Raw genomic sequence first — 20,981 nt, 5'->3', positions numbered from 1 at the left:
GGAAGATTAGTCAGCAACCTCTCCAGGTAAACGAAAACATGGCACTTTTTAAAACACTTTTTAAGCTAAAAGAACTTTTTAAGCTAAAAGAACTGAAAAATGCAATAAAGTTCTCCACCATAACTAATCAGTTTGGCTCTGAATACAGAAGCTCTAAATCCATCGTTCATACATTTTCATCTATCTGTAAACCACCTGGTGCCCTCCAGATGTTCTGGTCTACAACTCCCATCAGCCATTGCTGGCATGGTTATGTTGGCTGGAGCTGATTGGTGTAGTCCAAAGCATCAGGAAGGCACCAGGTTGAGGAAGGCTAATCCAAAGAAAAAGACAAATCATGCAAACACATAAAAAGTTATTAATGGACACAAAGGGATCTGGCTCACATGGGGTAATGTATGGAAAGGGGAGAGTCTACACCCTCCAGCGATACAGTAACACTCACTTCTGCTGGTCTTTCATTGTTTCAATGATAGTTCGCAGCTCCTTCACTTGTGTTCTTAACTCATCCAAAGCTGCTTCACCTTGGCTGGATTGGTCAGTCTTTGGCTTTCCTTCACTGCTGAACAAAGATGGGGAATTTGACCTATGACCTGTTGTTCCTGCTGAAACTGGATGAAGTGCAGATGAGGATGATAACGAAGATGGAAGATTACTTCCACTTGTTAAGCCTCCTGGCTTGGCAGGCAGTGAAGCTTTGTTATCAGATACCTATAAAAAAACGACAATACCGCACCCAAACATTAGAATGCTAACAAGAAAACGAGCTCCAGTCTCCTATGTTTTCCCCCTCCTCTTCTGCCCAGCTATGCTGAAGAAATCCTGTCCAGATGTTCCATAAGAATCGGCCACAATGTAAATAGCACAGCTTCTCAAAGACATCTTTCCAAATTGATCTTAACATCATGCTGACGTGAGCCTGCCAGGAGCTGTCACCCATGGGAATGCTGCTGGGCAAATTTCATTCTGAATTGCTATTACTGACCAATGAAAAATGTCACCAGAAACTGGGTCAGGATGTGTGTGGGGAAAATATGCAAAAGACAACAGGGCCCACTCGCACAAACAAGAATTTCTCCTGTGACATGAAATAATTCAAAATTATATAATAGCACTTGGCTGTTTTGTTTCTTGTTTTTAAATATAAAATGTAACTAATCAATTTGGCTCTGAATGCAGAAGTGCTAAAACCATCATTATACGGTTATATAATAACCATACAGAGAGAGATCACAACTCAGTGGCAGAGAACATGTTTGGCAAGCAGAAGGACTTGGATTCAATCATTAGAATGTTTAGTTAAAATAATTTCAGGTAGTAGGTGGGATCAGGGAAAGTGGGGACAAATAGTCTAACCAGTATAAGGCAGGGATGGGTAGATAGGGCTCTATTGGTAGATCTCCAGTGAATTCAAAACAGGTCATCAAGGATTTCTGACTCCAACTGTTATTATAACAGCAACAACAAAATGATACAAACCCTGCCACAAAAAAGGATAGAGATGAAATTAAGACAACTGTAGGTGGTGACGGTGGGGATAATCAGGAGCAGATTTCTGTGTGAAAGGGTTATGTTCTGGTACTCAAAAACAAAACCCTGGGAACAGAATTCTTGACTTCTAAGTGTGTATCTTTTGAGCCTGGCTCTGACTGTTTTTACTAGAAGCCTGAGATCCATCAAAGTAGATCCCACAAGACTCATGTCTGCCCTTGCTTTGGAATGACAGCTTCCTTTGTTCCTATTACTTAAGCCTTTAGGTTCTTTAGAAGGTTATGGAAGGAAATGGAATTTCTAAAACAAAAGTAGTCTCGCTGCTAAATGTGTCTTATAATACCTCCTATAATGTAGAATGTGTATGACTGCAATCTTATAACAACTTTTCTGGGAATAAGCCCAACTGAACTCAGTGAGACTTAGTTCTGAATAGGCAGGTATAGGATTGCATTCTAAAAGTCTGAAATGAGAATGAATAAATGTCTGCACAAGTAAAAGAACTCTGTCCTCAAACATTTTAGAAGACATAGTTTGGTTTGCTAAATGGGGCTATACTTGCCCCCATTGGAAAGGCACTGGAGGCAGAAAACTAAGTTTGAAAAATGAGAGACGTTGCTCAAATCATTGCCTAGACGTTAAATTCTCTGGACAAGTCACCATGGAATTGCTCAGATGTCTGACATCTTAGCAATAGCTTGTATGCGGTGGAACATGGAATTGTACTTATGATCATATGGATTTATCACCAAACACATCAAACTGTGTGTGATCTGTGTGTACATATTATGTTGATTTTCCTTTCACCCTTTTAGGAAGGGGGAATAACTGTGGAAATCAGGAGATCATGCACCCCAACTTTGAAGTGGAAAGACCATACAAATCAGATTGTGCATATTAATGGACATATTATACTGTACTTACCTGTGCCCCAAAACAGCAACACCATAATTACATTAGCAACCACAAGTAACAGCCCTTGCTATTGATACAAACAACCTAAATCACTTACTAGTGATATTGTAACAGTCTTTGCTTTCTTTAATGGTTCAGCTACTTTGTGCGGAAGAGAAACATGTTCCTCCTTTTCATCTTCAGGACTTGGCGAATCAAAGAAGTCAGGACTTGAAAGTGAAGACTGTGGAAACACAGAAGTATTTTCTTTCTACAAATACTTAAATGTAACAGACTAACTTTCAACATGACAGAAGCATTGGTAGACCTAATCCCTGATACAAAATGTGTATACTACTAAATATACTGTGGACCATACTCTACACAAGCTTTTGAAAAGCATGGAGTAAGAACTAAGCAGGGTTCTCTTGCCTTGATTCTAGTCACACTCCACTCCTGTTATCCCCTTCCTCTGTGCCCAAGGGGTGGTAGCAGTGGCAGCAAGCTTCACAATGGGGAAAGGGGATGGGACAGCAGGTGGCAGAATATTCCAATAAAGGCCTCATCTGCACTCTACATTTAAAGCAGTATCATACCGCTTTCAAGAGTCCTGGCTTCCCACAAAGAATCCTGGCTATTGTAGTTTGTTAAGGGTGACGAGAATTGTTAGGAAACCCCATTCCCATCACATAGCCACAATTCCCAGAGTGGTTTAACAACCAATCCCTCTTCCCAAGCAACTTTGGTGCAAATGGGGCCAAAGATGAGAGAGGCCTCTCCTTATTCAGGGAAATGAGGTTCTCAGAGTCTCTTAATACCTTCCCTATTAATTTAGTAATCCAAATTAGTATGTTGGAAATTTCTCCATATGCATTGCACCTGCAAAGTTGGATCCAAAAGGGCTACTCTATGATGGAAGGCATCTTCCTGAGGCAGAAGGCATGTTTTTACACCTCATGATAAGAGCATTGCACAAAATATATTTTACTGTTTTTGTGAAACCTCCTGCACAAAGAGAGGCATAAGAACTGCTGATAAAATGGGCATTGAACTGTGTGAATCCTTGCCTAGGCGCAAATGGATTTAGCAAATATTTTCTTTCCACTCTTTTTTTGTGTGGCTCCAATCCAAAGAACATTTGCAAACAAGCATCAAAGCATGATTGCGTGTTTGCAATTGAGCTAAAGAAGAGACCAAAAAAAGAGAGAGAAATTATAGGTATGCTGCAAGAAATCTAACAGCGACACTGACAAAGCAAGAAACCTCATTGTAAGTAGATGTGAGTCAAGCAAATACTGAGTACTTCCTCCTGCCTCCCAGGGTTAAACCACTTAGGGAATTGGATAATCTTAAAAACATGAAAATATATATCTATATACCACACACTGTCAAAATTACCAAGTCACTCAATAAGGAAACAAATGAGATTTTAAAACTACAATAGGTGTGATAAAGAAGGGCCATAGGTTCAATCCCTGGCACCTCCAATGTAGTGCAGCAAATATTCCTGTCTGAAACCCCGCAGAGTCACTGCCTGCCATTATAGACAAGACAGGAAATAGACCAATTGTCTGACTCAGTGTCCTATGTTCTTAAATATCCAGTTCATAGAGGATACTTACAGATGTGAATGATTGTGAAGGAGGTCTTCTGCCAGTAGCTTTTGGTCTAGTAGTTGTTGGGTGACTGAGCTTCTCAGCAACTGGTATTACGGAATCAAAACCTTCCAGATCTTAAAAACATGAATATATATATGCATACACATTAGACACTGTCAAATCATGGAGTCAACTCAAGAAGATGACAAATGAGATATTTAAACTACATTCACATATTACATTGTATTTCTGTATTTCCATTCTGTCAAATCCAGGTTTCCCAGCAGAACCCCTTTGTAAAAAGATCCTTGATCCAGGATTGTTTTATGCACATTTATATACATTTTTATTTAAAACATACTCAGGCTAGCTAGCATTTAAAAAAAACACTCTAGCTGAAAATAACTGAAAACTAAGTAGTTAAAATGTGTTTAGATATTTTAAAAGGTACATAGGTTTTGCTGCCAGAGATCATGGGGTTAACGCAGAAGCTCCATAATCCCCAGCAAGAAAGGACATTGAACACATCATGTACAGTCAGTGAGAAACCCAATCTTTCTTAGAGAAGGGTAACAGGCGGGGCTGGCTGGCTGGCATCAACTGGACTCTGAATTTTCCTACAGAGCACAAGTGGGGGACCTGTGGCCCTCCAGAGGCCATTGGACTTGAATTCCCATCAGTCTCAGCCAGCATAGCCCATACTTGGAGTTGATTGAAGTTATAGTTCATCCTCATTTGATTTCATCCCATTAAGATTGAAGTAACCTATGCACCTTTGCTTTATATCCAACTATACTTTCAAAAGCAATCATAGAATCATAGGATTGTAGAGCTGGAAGGACCCTGAGGGTCATCTAGTTCAACCAATGCAGGAATCTCAACTAAAGCATCTATCACAGATGGGCCATCCAACTTCTGCTTAAAAACCTCCAAAAAAAGGAGAGTCCACCACCTCCCAAGCAGGAGTGCCAACTTGAATAAAATATTGGGGGGAGGCAGGTAAGTCTTGTCCCGCATAATTGATCACAAGATGCGGCCACACACCCCATGTGAATGGCAATGCCCATCAACTGGGGGGGGGGGGGGAACCAGCCCCATCAAATATTTTATTGGTTGGGCGAAGGGACCTTGGCGCCTGGCAGGTGGCTCCTATGTTTCCAAGGGAGTCCATTCCACTGTCGAAAAGCTCCAATGGTCAAAAAGGTTCTTCCTAATGTTTAGTCGGAATCTCCTTTCTTGTAACTTGAAGCCATTGCCTCGAGTCCTACCCTCCAGAGCAGAAGAAAACAAGCTGGTTCCCACTTCCATGTGACAGCCATTTAGATATTTGCATCTCCTCTCAATCTCCTCTTTCCCATGCTAAACATACCCAGCTCCTTCAACTGTTCCTCATAAGGCTTGTGTTCCTTCGGAGTATGGATATTTGTTTGTTTGTTTTCTTATTTCATAAAATTTATATACTGCTTGATTGTAAGAAGAAGAAAAAAACCACACCCCTCAATGCATTTATTAAAAGATAAAACAGTAAAATCAAGAAAAAAATACAACCCTACTTTAAAACATATTAAAGGGCATGATATGCAGTAAACAAACAAACAAACAAACAAACAAACAAACAAACAAACAAGCAAAGACAGTTTAATATCCAATACTGTACTTAGGGTCAATGAATAATTTAATATCATTTTCACAAGTAATAATAATGACAATAATAATCTTAGCTGGCAACAATTTAATAAGCCAAATTAATCAGAATGCATACTTAAATTTTAAAATTGCTTTATTTTCTTTATTTTGTGTTTTTTAAAAGAGCCTACAAAAGTTGGTAGCATCACTTTGCAAAGGCCCCGTCTCAAGAGTGAAGTATCCAGGCAATTTGCTTCCCTCAGCCTGCAAGCAACTGCTCCCTTTCACTCCTAAAAGGTCTTCTTCTAATCGTTCCTTTAGGTCCTGAAGGATGCAGGCTGTCCTTACCAAAGTGAAATGTTACACATGCTGTCAGTCAGTATTTGACAGAGTATGAAGTTGCAAGTTGATCCTTACAGAGATAAGATGATACAATAATGTACCGAGAGGTTCCTATTATGTTTGTGATGCCCAAGAGTGTAGTGTAAATTTATGATCCAAAGCAAAATTTATTTCCATAAAAAATACACAAATAAAGTATTTAGTATTGTCAAACTTGATCAATTTGGCAGCTGAGTAAAACAAGTCACAGCAAGCTTGATTCTGACCTTTTGGTTTCTTTTCAGTCTCTATAGAATGCTCATATACAGAAATGGGACAGCAAAGATTAGCTCATAACGGGCTGGATCCAGAACTGCATGAGTGGAAGGCTATTCGTGCTATGGGGCTTCCGCCCTGCACCTCTGAGTCCCCAGACAACCTTTCCTAATGGAGCTTCAGAAGAAACTAGGGGGAGGGGCACAGAAGGACACCACGGGGGGGGGGGGAGAGAACTTCTGCATGACTTCCACTCACTAACTATGGGTCCAACCCACATATTTTACTTTCATTTGTTATGCCAAGCAGCTTTTCTCAAATAGTTAACTGCTGATAGTAAGTTGGAAAGAACTCAATGACACGAGTACTGAACACTAGCTTATCCACATACTAGTATATCTTTCTTCATCACTCCTATTAATACTTTTTTTTTGAGCAGTACATAATCTGCTTTGGAAGTGTGCAATCAAGTTACATCAGCAGGGACACAGTCAAGGTCATGCAAGTCACACGTAGGAAAGGGTTACAGGTTCATGTCTTGCTGTCAGTAAATGCTAAAAGCAAATGAAAGTTAAACTTCGATTGCACATTTCCTCCGCTGTAGTTCGATAACCTCTTTCTGCCCCTGCCATAAGCCAGCTCCCCTTCCACAAAACAGCAGCAGCAGCAGAAAACAACAACAACAACACCACAGGCTGCCCTTCTCTACCAAATGATTCTCTCTGTGGACAGTCACTAGTTGCATGGAAACATAGGATTAGTAGCTTTCTCTGCCTCCTGATCTCATTAGTAGGAAATTCTGACATTTCCAGCTGATGTCTGGCCCTGCAAGGTTCTCCTATATACAGTGGTACCTCAGGTTAAGTACTTAATTCGTTCCGGAGGTCCGTTCTTAACCTGAAGCTGTTCTTAACCTGAAGCACCAATTTAGCTAATGGGGCTTCCCGCTGCCGCCGCACCGCCGGAGCACAATTTCTGTTCTCATCCTGAAGCAAAGTTCTTAACCTGAGGTACTATTTCTGGGTTAGCGGAGTCTGTAACCTGAAGTGTCTGTAACCTGAAGCATATGTAACCCGAGTTACCACTGTACAGTCCTTTTTTTTCTAAAAAAAATGTTTAGGGGTACTCTCATTTTCCTACTCATATTGAAATACTGTCCCTCAGTGAGGCCAAACTTAGATTCACAAACTGTTTAGGGGTATGCTTACCCCTGCGTACCCCCAGAAAAAAGCACTGCCTATATGTAGTAAGCCCTGCCCATGATTCTTTAGCCCCATCCTTGTTCATAAAGGTAAGGTATAATTAGTTGTGGGGACATGCTTCACCCATTTGCGTTTATTGCGTATCCCTGTTAAATGCTAGTAGAAAAAGTGTTCTTAGAGACTGCCTGACAGAGAAGGCAAGGTCTGCACATCACTAATAGGACTCTCTATCTTAGGAGTCATTGGAGTAGTCCCAATTACTTCTCCTCAGTTGTGACGTAGGAGGAGTCAGTTTTAAATGGATTTATGTATGTGTAACTACAGCTGAATTCAAACGTGGGTAATATTACATTTGTTTTCCTGATTATTGTGCTAGGGCTTTTGTTCCACATTCTTACGCGCGATTCACACTTTGCTGCTTGTTGCGTTATAGAACTGTGGCTTTATTATTGATATACCAGCACATTGTGCTAAATTTCATTCACTTCAGGGAGCATGATGTGACACAACAACAATTGCCACTGGATAATATCACTACTCGCCCACCCTCTCCCTAAAAATAGAAAATGGGAGGTCATTTTAATTCATTTTTTTGTAAACACCACTACGATTCTAAACTTCACTTACATTTAACAAAACTGGCCTCAAAACAAGGTAATAGTTAAAGCAATTGTTATTCATAATTATAACTACAAAGCAAGTCTCGGGTGTTCATAAGCTTCATACACAAACTTAAAAGGAATGCATATTTACTTCATTTTACATCTGAAAAATAGGGATTGAAAACCTATTTTGTACTTCAGCCTTAAGGACTTGATTGGTAGTTTCTTATGCTAGAGAAAAATAATTTCTGAAACATGTGCCCATTACAGACATACAATTAACAAATTCACTCTAATGCAATTCCATGGAAATTGTAATGTAGAACCACCATACTAAAAACTGAGCACTATTTCCCATTATTCCCTAATTTTGAGCATGCTTCATGTGTTTTGCTCACATTCCGTCTACAAATGTGAGCAAAATAATCCTTCTCTTGACACAATGAACTTATCAGCACCTTGCTAGGTTTTGGCATTTCTTTAATCTGCACAAAATTCATGCACCTTCTCTGGAAATTAGGGCACATAAGGCATGAATAACCTTTCAAGTTGGTTCATTCTACAGGACCTGAAAACATCACATTAAAATCATAGCAGGAAAGGTTATTTTCTTATTTAAAATGCTTGGAAAATTCTAGTTATTTTAAAATAATATCTGCACACCTGCAGCAATCAGTTGGTCCAATAAGCAGATGAGGCTGCTGGTATACTGTGGCTTCCTTGTTCTGTTCTATTAATGGGAGAACACTCCCATTAATAGAATCTTTGTATGTGCATTGAGCATCCCCCCCCCAAAGGAATTAAATGCTGTACTGGTCCAAGTTGCATGCATTTATTTTATAGTAAAGGTGAGATTGAGGTATTTTAACCATGCTACTGATTTAACTTACAGTGATGCTCCAAAAACATATGTATTAAAACTTTAGGTGAGCAAACCATTTCACAACAAATGATTTGACACTGTATGCATAATGGAAATGCATAAACCAATAAAATATTTTCAGAGGCATTAAAATTGAAAAATATGCAACACCTCTTCATCTACCAAACTAGATAGCCATCTATGCTCTGGTAACATCTAGGTTATATTACTGAACTGTGTTATATGTGGGGCTGCCTTTGAATATGGTTTGGAAACTTCAGCTGCTGCAGAATTCAGTGGTCAGGTTGTTCACTGGGGGAAGGTGATTTGAACATATAATGCCAATCCTGGCTTTACTGCACTGGCTGCCAGTTAATTTCTGGGCCCAATTCAGAGTGCTGGTTTTGACCTATAAAGCCTTAAACAGCTCAGGACATCAATACCTCAAGGACCACCTCTCCCCATATGAACTGCCCCATATCGTCATCTGAGGCCCTTCTTTGTGTGCCTCCTCCACAGGGGATCTAGAGGGGGGCAGCATGAGAATGGGCCTTTTCTGCCATGGCTCTGCATTTGTGGAATGCTCTCCCGAGGGAGGCTTGCCTGGCACCTTCTTTAAAGAAAAACATTCCTCTTCTCCCAGGCCTCTGGCTAATTAAACAAGCTATGGCCTTTTAAACTGTTGTGGGGGTATTGTTTTAGTTTGTTACTTAATAGTAGTAGTAGTAGTAGTAGTAGTAGTAGTAATTTATTATTTATACCCCGCCCATCTGGCTGGACTTCCCTAGCAACTCTGGGTGGCTTCCAACAAAATATTAAAATACAGTAATGCATCAAACATTAAAAGCTTCCCTAAACAGGGCTGCCTTCAGATGTCTTCTAAAAGTCTGGTAATTGTTGTTTTCTTTGACATTTGACTTTGTTATGTAGTTTGTGTTTTTATATTTTAAACCACTCTGTGATCCTAGGATAAAGGGTGGTATAGAAATAATAATAATAATAATAATAATAATAATATCTGCAACAGCACAGCATACAACAGGATGTCAGGAGAATGGTAAGAATATACCACTCATTTTCAGGAAAAATAATGACAGGACAGACAGAAGGTGAAAAAGCCTTACCATCATCAAGTGAAGAAGAATTACCCATGGTAAAGGGATGTAAATGGGGAAAGCTTGAAGAAATGTGAGTGGAAAGGAAAAGAAAGGCATCACTGGAAATGTAGAAAAAGAAGAGAAAAGAAAAAAAAAGGTGTGAGGAGTAAAGGGAATAGATTTCTAAAGACACACTTAACAGTTAAGACTAACAAACTTTTTTTTAAAAAAGAAGGAAGTGTGAGCCACAGATACAGCTGGAACATATCTTACATACAAATATTTAAATCAGAACAACAACAAAAAAGAAAATCTATCCACCATTCACTGGTTTAGTAATCCAACCCTATTAGATATAAATACCCTAAGTCTTCACGCCAAGAAAATTACATCAAACATATTTATCCTCTGGGTAACCATGTTCACACAAATGATGACCAGAACTTAGCAGTCAGCAGAGAAGGTTAAGACAGAGTCACTGATGTTAGTCGGTCATGGTAAACCCAGATGGGACGACAGCTCTTCAAGATGTTAAACAAAATGCTTCCCTGTCCAAGCCGATTGCAGGATACTACAATGCTATGCTATTTCCCTTCATGATAATGTGATGTGATTTTTGTTTTCTTTTACAAAACAAACTTGCCAACAGCTATTATTTCTGGTCCAAACTGTGTTCAAATTACCCTATAAAGGTAGCAGCTGAATTTCACCCTCTTCTTGTTGGGGTTATCACTATGTAAATGGCCAAGGCAATTGTGAGAACATCTCTCACCTCACACACATGTTCACTTTTATTTAATCTGTCCCAAATCAATTTGAGTATATAAATCTTAAGTATTTCTGTCCTCCATCATGTTCACTAAAGGTCTAGCATGACCCACAAATATTTTAATCGATTCACTCTTCACACTATTCATTTTCTAGTATGATAACAGAACTGTGCGTTGCTTTAATTCTTTAGTTATTTAATTCTGTGCCTCAGTATATGGCTGTTTATATTCTTAATTATGTTTATCTGTCATCAAAAGCCTTATAAAAATAAAATATTGTAATTCAGGATTAACAATTATTTATTGAGGAATTCTGTTTTGCTGTTGCAAACAATTTGCCCCTGTGACCCTCATTTATGCCTACAAAAATAATGGAAGCTTGCGCTTTGATTATAATCTCCCTAGCAAAAGGAAAATATGTGACAATAAGTATAAAGTAGTAGTTCTCAGACTATTCTAGTGTTTGTAACTGGCAGTTTAGACTTTCTAAAACTAGTAGCTGTTCCACAACTGTCAGTTGATTAATTATTACTATTTTGCTTATTAGAGTATTTTTCTAATAGTATTAGAACATAATGACAGGTAGCTTTTAACACTAACGTTTCAATCCTACAAATAATAGAAGGCTTACAAAAGCAGAAAACATTCTGCATTCTGTTGGCACTTACTGTTACCTAAAATTCGAAAGCTTACATATTATTATTTATAAAAGCACATGAAATTTCTAGGCACTGTGCAAAAACCAGCAACGAACTAATGTAATAAATCTGCCAATTTAAAAATTCATGCACCTTACTTGTAAGTTACTTATCATTACAGACACTTTGCTTTGCTATTCTCAGTCAAGTGTTTGGTTGGAAAAGCACATTCTATGAACTAAACAACCAGCTTGCTACTAGAGATTCCACACAGCACAAAAACAGACAAAAGATTGAGAGCAACAAAAACATGTTTACTTGGAATTAAGTCCTACTAAGTTTAATGGTACTTGCTTCCTAGTGAATATGCATAGGATTGCAGCCTAATTATTTAAAAAAACTCGGTTTTAAAAGTTAGCATAGCAGTTGCAAACAAGTGCAAAACTGCCAAGTCTGGAGAGAAGGAAGATTAGCTACTGCAGTACAACATTTAATCAATATGTGCTCTATGAAGAAACCACAACATAAAAATAACAGTGCATGCTACCAATGAAATGTAGTAATGCTTACAATTTAGGATACAAAGACTGCCTCTTATAAAAACATGTCTGCTGCAGCACAGTTGTTACTGAACTGAGTGACTGAAGCAGATGACATTGAAATATTTCCATCTGAAAATGACACTGGCTATGCTTACAGATATATGACCACAGTCAGAACACCTTGTTTTCCAGCAGTCAGAAGACTGAAACCCCACCAATTCAGAACATACGTTTTGTGTTCAAATTTGTGATGGGGAAAAAACTGTAATTAATCTTTAGTTTTCTCAGAGTAGGTTGCGTAGTTGAATCTCAAGAGTGTCAGGTAATCTGATCAAATTCTTAACTACAACAGACATCTACAACTCATTTTACAAACAGCAGCAACCATTTCAGGTAATTTTTTTAAATTAGCTTTCCAAAACCTTCACAACAAAATGATCTGCAGTCACACAAAAGGTTCCAAGCACTGAAAATATTTTGCATCCAATTTCTTCTAAATTTTTGGATATGTGTTTTTTAAAAAATAACATGATACATTTACTGGAAATTTAAATAATACTGTATGATAAAATTAATACTGAAAGGTAATGTATATTTAGGAGGTAGGTCCAGTATAAAAAGCACCTCAACTTACCGATGTCATTGCTCCTTTCTGTGGAATCCTTTTCTAAGGTGCTGGAAGATGTACAGCTTGCTAGATCTACTTTTGGGATATCATTCCTGCAGTCAAAAACGAGAGATATATTTACTGGGACTGCCTGTTAACAGTAATTTCTTGTATCTTGCAAACTGAGGGAAAGAAGCATTCCTCATGCGCAGCTCCTGGGTCACAGTGAGCTGTCCGAGGGAGCCATTGCTTGTAAACCGACATGCTGCTAGGATTAACCTTATCTTGTTTCTCTTTAACACCTGTCAAAAGGGCCTATTTTAGACACACTAGTGTCCTAAACAATTTCTCAAATGTTAACTGCATCTTGAGATGAAGAAAATCTGAAAGGATACCTTCTGATCAGCAATTTTAAAAATAACAATTTGTGTATGGAAACAGTAAGTGATATGAAGAAAGGCAGAATGTGTTGCAGACCCATTAAGTGATAAAGTTATGAAGCGTCAAGCTGTGATAATGGGGTTAAGCCCCCCACCCCTGCCAATTCAAGCGTTGGCTGCAGCTCCTTCAGTAGGATTGGCTCCCTCACTGAGACGCTTAATAACTAATGGCTTTCCGGTGACAGTTTCAGAGTGGGTGTTTTGTGACTTTGCATGGCAGATGAGTACCAAAAGTGGACTTGTGAAGGGCTGCTGAAAACTGGAGCTTTTCATCGTTCAAAAAAAATAATTATTTTGCACTACAGTGGTATCTTGGATTACAGACGCTTCAGGTTACGCGATTTCGGGTTGCACACCACGACGAACCTGGAAGTACCGGAACGGGTGACTTCTGGGTTTTGGCGCTCATGCATGAGCAGAAGCACTAAATCGAGCTTTGCGCATGCACAGAAGCACCAAATCGCGACCTGCGTGTGCGCAGACACGGCGCTGTGGGTTGCGAACGTGCCTCCTGCACGGATCATGTTCACAACCCGAGGTTCCACTGTATTTCATAAATAGTGGAAGTTACTAAGAAGTCTAATCTATGGTTTTGCTTGATGATGGAAAGCCATTGTCATCAAACAATTTAATTTACTTATTTACAAATCAGCACTTTCATAAAAAAAATACAGCAGGGGCAAGTACAACATATAAGGATTAAATCAACAAGAGATCCATAAAAGATCATTAAAAACACCAATGACCGCTCCCCACATCAAATGGGGGGTGCCTTTTGCGTGGTCACGTGCAGCCCCCAGGATCCCATGCAGCTCCTGGTGGTATGGGTTGGTTTCGCCCTCCCCAGGCTGGATACCTGGAGGTCTCCACCCACCTCAGCCAATCGCCCAATCCCGCCTGGGGAAGCATTGCCAGGGGATCAGCCAGGTAGGGGGAGGGACCGCCCTGCCCACACAACAGAGGGTGGATCCTTGGCTGGGAACTGGGAAGGATAAACACCCATTGCCTGAGCCAAGGTCTCCCTACATCTGAAACTTAATAAAGTTGTGGCCAATTTTAATCCCATAGCACGTTGTCTTGAGTCATTATTCCACTCGGGAGTCGTCTGGGGTTGGGGGGGACTCTGCCTGCCCACACAATAAATATTAATAAATGCTGATTGGTTAAAAGAAAACATCATGTTGTAAAGGCCAGTCTAAACAATAGAGTTTTCAAATTACATCTGAAGGAAGGGAAGGATGGTTCCTGCTGAAACTCTACTGGTAAGAAGCTCCACAGGGCAGGACCTGCCATACTATTGTTCAGTCACTAACCAAACCTCAGGGTCACAGGGCAGAGGTGAATTTAGGAAAGCATTAGTGGTTCAGTCACACTGGGCGTAGTGTATGGAAGGTGAGAGCTGCTCTGTGTGTGTGTTCTGGATTTTGGTGTTGCACAGGGTGCTGCTGAAATTTGAGACCCAAGGTTCACCACTGCATGGGGTACCACTAGAGGGCCCCATCAGAGAATTTCTGCAATCAAGATGGAAGATAAGGAATCAGCCAGTCCTTTATAAAATCAAATGAAATTACTACATTATGTTGTAGGTGGCAAATGCAATACCTAACTGGAGGCCAACCACTCCTATTTTTTAAAACAGATTTTAAAATAGTAATATAAATCAAAATAATTTATTATGTCCATTTTGCACTTCAAAGTACACATTATGTGTACTTCAAAGAGACTTAACGAGGTGCAAGTATCTACAAGATTTCATCATAAATATGTTTTATCATCCACTGATTTCTTTTAAAGAACTGATCCATCAAATACCTTGTATGGGTCAGAGGCACAACTGGTCTTTCTGGTCTTCTTGGAGGCAACGTACCAGGTCTGTTCAAAGAGTTTGTTTTGGGTGGTCGAGGTTTCTTCGGTGGTATAGCAGGAACAGAAGGCTTCTGTAAATCTAACAGCTTTTGCTCTCTCTCTGGTCTTTCTTTAAATCAATTTCCCCCCAAAAGAATGAAGACATTTTAAAGCAAAACTCTCTCACTTATGGAAGTTACAGCTATGGGCAAAACCCAATAGAAAAAATATCTTACATCATCTTTATTGCAACGCTAATAAAACACATACTTTTATCTACTGTAAAGTAATGAAGTGTAGAAAATTTCTCAAACCTAAACAAATTGCTTTTCTATGGGCCACTTACAACACTGAAAACAAATGAATAGAAATTACTGCACACATGCTGCAAACATGTGTTCCACCAATGGGTGGAATTCAGTGTCACATTATTACGAAAGTTCAGTCTGCACAAGCATTTCAGCTGGTCAGATGGAACGATTTGCTCCCTCTACAGTGTGCAGTTCCAGAGTTTCTCCCAATCCCTCCCCAGAGCCAATTTTGGGGGAAGAGGAGGGAAACTCCATTGTGCAAATGAAAGTCCTTAGAAGAGTTTTGCAAATCATCAGGGAAAGGTCACTCTTTCAGGAAGAGAAGGAAAAGGCAAGTCCAGCCAGAGAGGGAGCTCTGTGGAACTGTCCTTTGATTCTGCTGCTGCTGCTGTTCCCACTTGCTTGTGGGAGAATATTTGAGGAGAGCTGGTGGGATGGTAATTCTTCTAGGCCTCAGACTGACAGAATATCATATTGTGTTCCCCCCAACTGGGGGTTGCTGGGAGAACTGATTTAAGCAGGGGAGAATTACCAGTCTGCAAGGACCATAGCATTTACTAAAATATAAGATGGACTTTTCACTCAGAAGTAATGCTTCTTACCTTTCTCTTCTGTTCGATGAGGAAGACATTCTGGTCTTTCAGGAGGTACCTTTTTGATTTCATGTTTTCTGTCTGTCGTAGCTATCAAAAAATTCAGTGTAATTGTTTAGAAAGAAAATCAAGAATTTGGAAATATGCATTTATTTATTTAGGTTCGCTAAGGCAATATGCTTCATGACAAATGAATATGGGGTTTGTTTCTAAATATGTGTTTGCACTGCAGAATGACTACCATCTCTCTCTCTCTCCCCTCCCCCCCCTCTCTCTCTCACACACACAGAGAGAGAATTTATACTTAGGACTCTTTCACATGGGAGTTCCCCTTGTAATTCTGTTTCCTTTAAGGAACAGTAGCCAGGGCTATGGTCTGAAGTCACATGGTGAACAAAGCATCTGAAGGTTTGGTCAGTGCCTGGACAGGCAATGCTTGCCAACCATATGTATGCTGCATTGACTCCCATGATGGAAGAAAAGCAGGCTATAAATGTGACAAAGGAATGAATGAACAAATAAACAAAGGTGAAAGAAAGAGAGCTGTGTGTAGGAAAAAATATGCATGGAGCTACCATTGTGGTATGTAGTCTGCCACACAGTTGCCCTTCCAAAGGAAATTATTACTTGTTTGGGCAAACAGGACAACATGTAAGATGTCCCCCCCCCCCTTTAGTACATAAAACTGTGGTCAGTCACCTTCACTGCTTGCCAGTCTGCCAGTTTCAGAAATATTAAATATTGAGAGGATGCATCTCAAAAACAAATGGCTTTTACTTCAATTGTGAATACAATATGGAAGATAATCATTGTTAGTGCTTTTCTTTAACAACCACTAGATGGCAAATGCATGTTACTGCTATAGAATGGTTTTGGGAAGATTGTCTGATAATTACTCAGTCATAAAATTAAAGGTCTTCTAAGTCTTTTTCAAAGCGGTAATGAACTAATAACACTTTAAAATGAATTATTATGAACTGATACATAAACACCATATTAATAAGTATACCAGTCTTCCATGCGTTCATTAATTTGGTACAATGTTACCAATTCTTCACCAAATGGGACTGGTACTTGGCTAGGCTTTCTTATTCCAAGAATGATCACTGACATGAGCAACTCTGGGATTTCAGAAGCAGTCTGTTGCTGCCAGACAGTACCTGCAATTTAACAATTTTTAAATGGCATGGTGGATAAAGTGATACTGAGAGCTTCCATTAAGAGACAGAAAAGTGGATGCACTGTCTGTAAGGGATATTTACTGGTGCTTATTATATAGCAACAGTGCATTACCTGATCCTTGTTTGAAGGCAGGAGCTGATGGAGGTGGTGGTTTCTTAGGTCTCTAAAATAAAAAGGAAATGATAACCAGGTTGCTAAAAAGAATTTGAACCAGACAGAACATAAAATCATTCTAATAACTAAAAAAAAAATAATGTTTGTAAAGCCTTTCAGCAACACAGCAGATAAATGCAATTTATCTGCTAACAGTAAGAGCTGTTCGACAGTGGAATTTGCTGCCAAGGAGTGTGGTGGAGTCTCCTTCTTTGGAGGTCTTTAAGCAGAGGCTTGACAACCATATGTCAGGAGTGCTCTGATGGTGTTTCCTGCTTGGCAGGGGGTTGGACTCGATGACCCTTGTGGTCTCTTCCAACTCTATGATTCTATGATTCTATGATTCTATGATTCTATGATTCTATGATTCTATGAACATAGTGAGAGAGGAGACAGCCATCATAATTTAGTAAAGACTAGCTGCTACTATATGGAAAGTATATGTGACTATTTGCCATTATGCCCATATTTGCTTAGTGTACAAAGACTTTGTTAAGCAGGAAGTTACTTCTCTGCAGTTATACTTTGTTTCCTGAAACCACAGTAGATTAATCACAGGAAAGTACTGAAAAAACAAAAAGCCTTGAGGAACCTTAAAGTCGAACCATTTACCATAGCATTTGTTGAATGGAGATCACTTCTTCAGATATATATCTATATTTGGAAAATCTATCTACCACCGTAAAGAGGACTTTTGTGATTGAAACACATATGGCACTGTGTTGCTTTAGTATTCAATGTTAATGTTTTAGGGTGAAATTTTTGATCTAATATGAACACCAAATTTTAAGTTATAATGCTCTGCAGTGTATTTGTACACTAAGTTTTCTGTAGCTACATAAGGGTAGATTTAATGGGTTTTATATGTCTGTAGTAAGCTTTACTAAAATTTTTGATCACCCATTAACATGGGGAATGTAGAGAACATGCTTCATTCACAGAAAGTCCAAGGTTCAATCCCTGATTCCTCCATGTTGGGCTGGAGAGCTGGAGAGCCACTGCCAGTCTGTGAAGGCAATACTGAGCTAATTGGCCCAATATTCTCATTCAATTTAAGACTCTTCAAGAGCAAGAACAAGAAATCCAGCAAATTAAAGCACAACCACCAGCCATTTATTCACATGAATAACTGGATGGAGTCCAGTGCTGTGCAGGCAGACTTCTGCATTTGCAACAGGACTTCCCCTTCCTCTTCTCCTCAGTGTTCCCCCCAAATCTGGTCTGGAGAGTTCTACCCTCTGGAGCACATTTGGGGGGCACGCTGGGGTCTGCAGCAGGGAGGAGAGGAAGAAGTCATGTTTGCTAGTGGAGTTTGTTCTGCTCAAGCACAGATGTTGGATGCAACAACGCCTGATTCTGTGCAAATAGAATACGGGCTTTTAGAACAATCTTGCTGAAGCTAGTTTTTCAATTCAGCTTTTTACACCGCAAGTTGAAAAAGCTACACAATGCAATTTCAAGCTACACAAACATGCTGCCGTCCATAAACAAACATTTATCCCAAAAAACGTTTTTGGTAGGTTTCAGCTTTTCAATATTTTATTATAAATAACATGTTCCAAACAAAAGACACAGGTTCATAAAATTCTCAGTGATAAAGGGCAAACACATCCTACCTCTTTTTCAAAGTCAGAAATAAGTAATTTAACAAAGTTATCAGGAAATACTCCTCTTCTGCCGTTGAGTTCTCCTTCCCACCAGCCAGTATCAATACATTCCTAAGGTACATAAAGAAGAAATTGATTGCATACATTGAAAAACATGTCTTTTGACAAGGCGGGATTATTTTCCCCTGTAAACTGAGAGTATAAAGTGGGATATATGCAGAACATGTTTTATGTGGCCATGGTGTGTATATTGCTAAGTTTTCATCAGTAACTTGTGGTGTTGGTTGTTTAAATGTGCTTACTAGTCACAGACACATTGCTAGTTCCCTGGTCAATACATTATGAAAAAGGGGAAAGTAGCAACAGATAGCAAGTCATGAGAACTTATTCCCCCACTCCTTCCTCTAGACCAGCCTTTCTCAACCTGCGGGTCCCCAGATGTTGTTGAACTACAACTCCCATCACCCCTAGCTAGCAAGGCCAGAGCTCAGGGATGATGGGAGTTGTAGTCCAACAACATCTGAGGACCCACAGGTTGAGAACCGCTGCTCTAGACCCTGAGCTGCCTGCATATCTAGGAGACTGGGAGGGGACTGTCAGGCGGTCATGAGAACAAGATTTGTATACACTTGCCAGTTTGAGCATATGCTCTTTATAACTCTTTCTAATGAATTTCCTCAAGTGCCATAGAATATGCAGCGTCATTGATTTCTGAATGTTCCTGTTACATTCAGACCCTTGCATGAAAATATGTACACATGAAACTTACACATATGCAAAAAGTAATGGCAAAAAAGAGAGAATTGTTTAAACATAGCATATGCAACTGCCTACAGCAGAATGACACTTTCTTCTGCATCACCACCATGATCATTATTTATAAAGATGCAGCCATCTGTCTGGCACTGTGCAAAGAAATAAAAACAGTTTGCTATCCCAATGTGGCTCACGATCTGCATAAGATGAGAAACAGGTGGACAAAGGATTTAACTACAAAAGGAAGAATCTTCAGTTTATATATTAAAAGTTACCTTTGGTTTCATTTTAGAAACACAGTGTACTGGAAGGAATTATATAATGCAACATTCAATCAATGCAATATTTGCCCCATGTCAGATATAGATTCAATGGGCATTGGATATACTGCAACTGTCATTAAAGTCTGAGAGAGAGAGGGAGAGAGAGCAGTTTGCAGGACTGTGCGAACCCCTCTTGCCTTTTGTGGAAAGTTTGTTGATTGGGACATTCTAACTGTCAGACCCTGGCAGAAACACAACCTACCCTTAAGAAGATATGCAGCTGCCTTATATTCAAGAGCACTGGTCTGTCCAGCCTAGTGTGGACTTTTCTCAACTGGCAGCAGCACTCACAGCTACCAAATCTCTTAACATTGTGGGATGTCTCTACATGTAGCACGAGCTCTACCAGTAAACTATGGTGCTCCATAACTCTTGCATCCCTTAAAGCTTTCACATTTTCCCTTACATGCAGCAAATCTATCTAGAACAAGAATATAAATCCGGTTCTTTCCCCCTACAAAAATCTGTGGCTGTCTGAAAGAGCAGTGGGGGTTGCGAGAACCACCTTCTTGGCAACTTTTGCAGTGTAAATCCCCCCCCCCTTTGTAATCACTTTGATATGATAATTCAAAACCTCAGCTACAAAAGGAAACATGACCCACAGAGACCTAGTGGGTGGAATGCTACAGTATTAGAAACTGAGAGGCAGAAGCAGGTTTCATGAACAGAAAAGACAAACAACTACATAACGTGTTTGCACATACTGCATATCGATATGACTAAGGTGCCCTTTAGACTTTATCTAAGCTGTGTAGGAGTAGCTTATCCGTGGGGGAATCCCACACAACCGGGAGAATGATCTGAGTTGGCCAAATGTGTTGCTTTTTTCCACACACCCACCCCACCCACAAATCAATGGCTTCTGCAGGCTCAGGCCCAGGCATGTGTAATCAGCTCAAAAGATAAACAGCTCTCACACAGCTGGGAGAATCTTTAAAGGGAGCCTCAACTCAAACGTATCATCAAGGATCTACAGTCCATCCTGGACAACAACACTTCCTTCTCACAGGCCTTGGGTGGAAGCACTATACAGTGGTGCCCCGCAAGACGAATGCCTCGCAAGACGGAAAACCCGCTAGACGAAAGGGTTTTCCGTTTTGGAGGTGCTTCGCAAAACGAATTTCCTATGGGCTTGCTTCGCAAGACGAAAATGTCTTGTGAGTTCCTGCAGGGTTTTTTTCCTTCCCCCCCCCTTTTTCCCAAGCCGCTAAGCCGCTTAAAAGCTGATCCGCTAAGCCGCTAAGC

The 20,981-nt window shown here is 39.8% G+C and overlaps 1 protein-coding gene across 5 annotated transcripts in view; it reads right to left on the bottom strand.

Annotated features, from left to right (window-relative positions):
- The window catches only part of SH3KBP1 (SH3 domain containing kinase binding protein 1), a 136,156-nt gene that overhangs the window by 6,119 nt on the left and 109,056 nt on the right, over window positions 1-20,981 (bottom strand). For all 5 annotated transcript variants that reach the window (XM_081001638.1, XM_081001640.1, XM_081001637.1 and 2 more), the window contains 8 exons: window positions 18,667-18,768; window positions 17,009-17,060; window positions 15,725-15,805; window positions 14,779-14,941; window positions 12,554-12,639; window positions 4,008-4,117; window positions 2,504-2,629; window positions 446-711 (listed from right to left, as the gene is read on the bottom strand). In XM_081001638.1, coding sequence (XP_080857764.1) covers window positions 446-711; window positions 2,504-2,629; window positions 4,008-4,117; window positions 12,554-12,639; window positions 14,779-14,941; window positions 15,725-15,805; window positions 17,009-17,060; window positions 18,667-18,768 — 986 coding nt within the window. The remainder of the gene's footprint in view (window positions 1-445; window positions 712-2,503; window positions 2,630-4,007; window positions 4,118-12,553; window positions 12,640-14,778; window positions 14,942-15,724; window positions 15,806-17,008; window positions 17,061-18,666; window positions 18,769-20,981) is intronic.

This window comes from Podarcis pityusensis (assembly GCF_964106645.2).
Source record: "Podarcis pityusensis genome assembly, chromosome: 4".
Taxonomy (NCBI): Eukaryota; Metazoa; Chordata; class Lepidosauria; order Squamata; family Lacertidae; genus Podarcis; species Podarcis pityusensis.
This window is presented reverse-complemented; position numbering and strand designations above follow the sequence as displayed.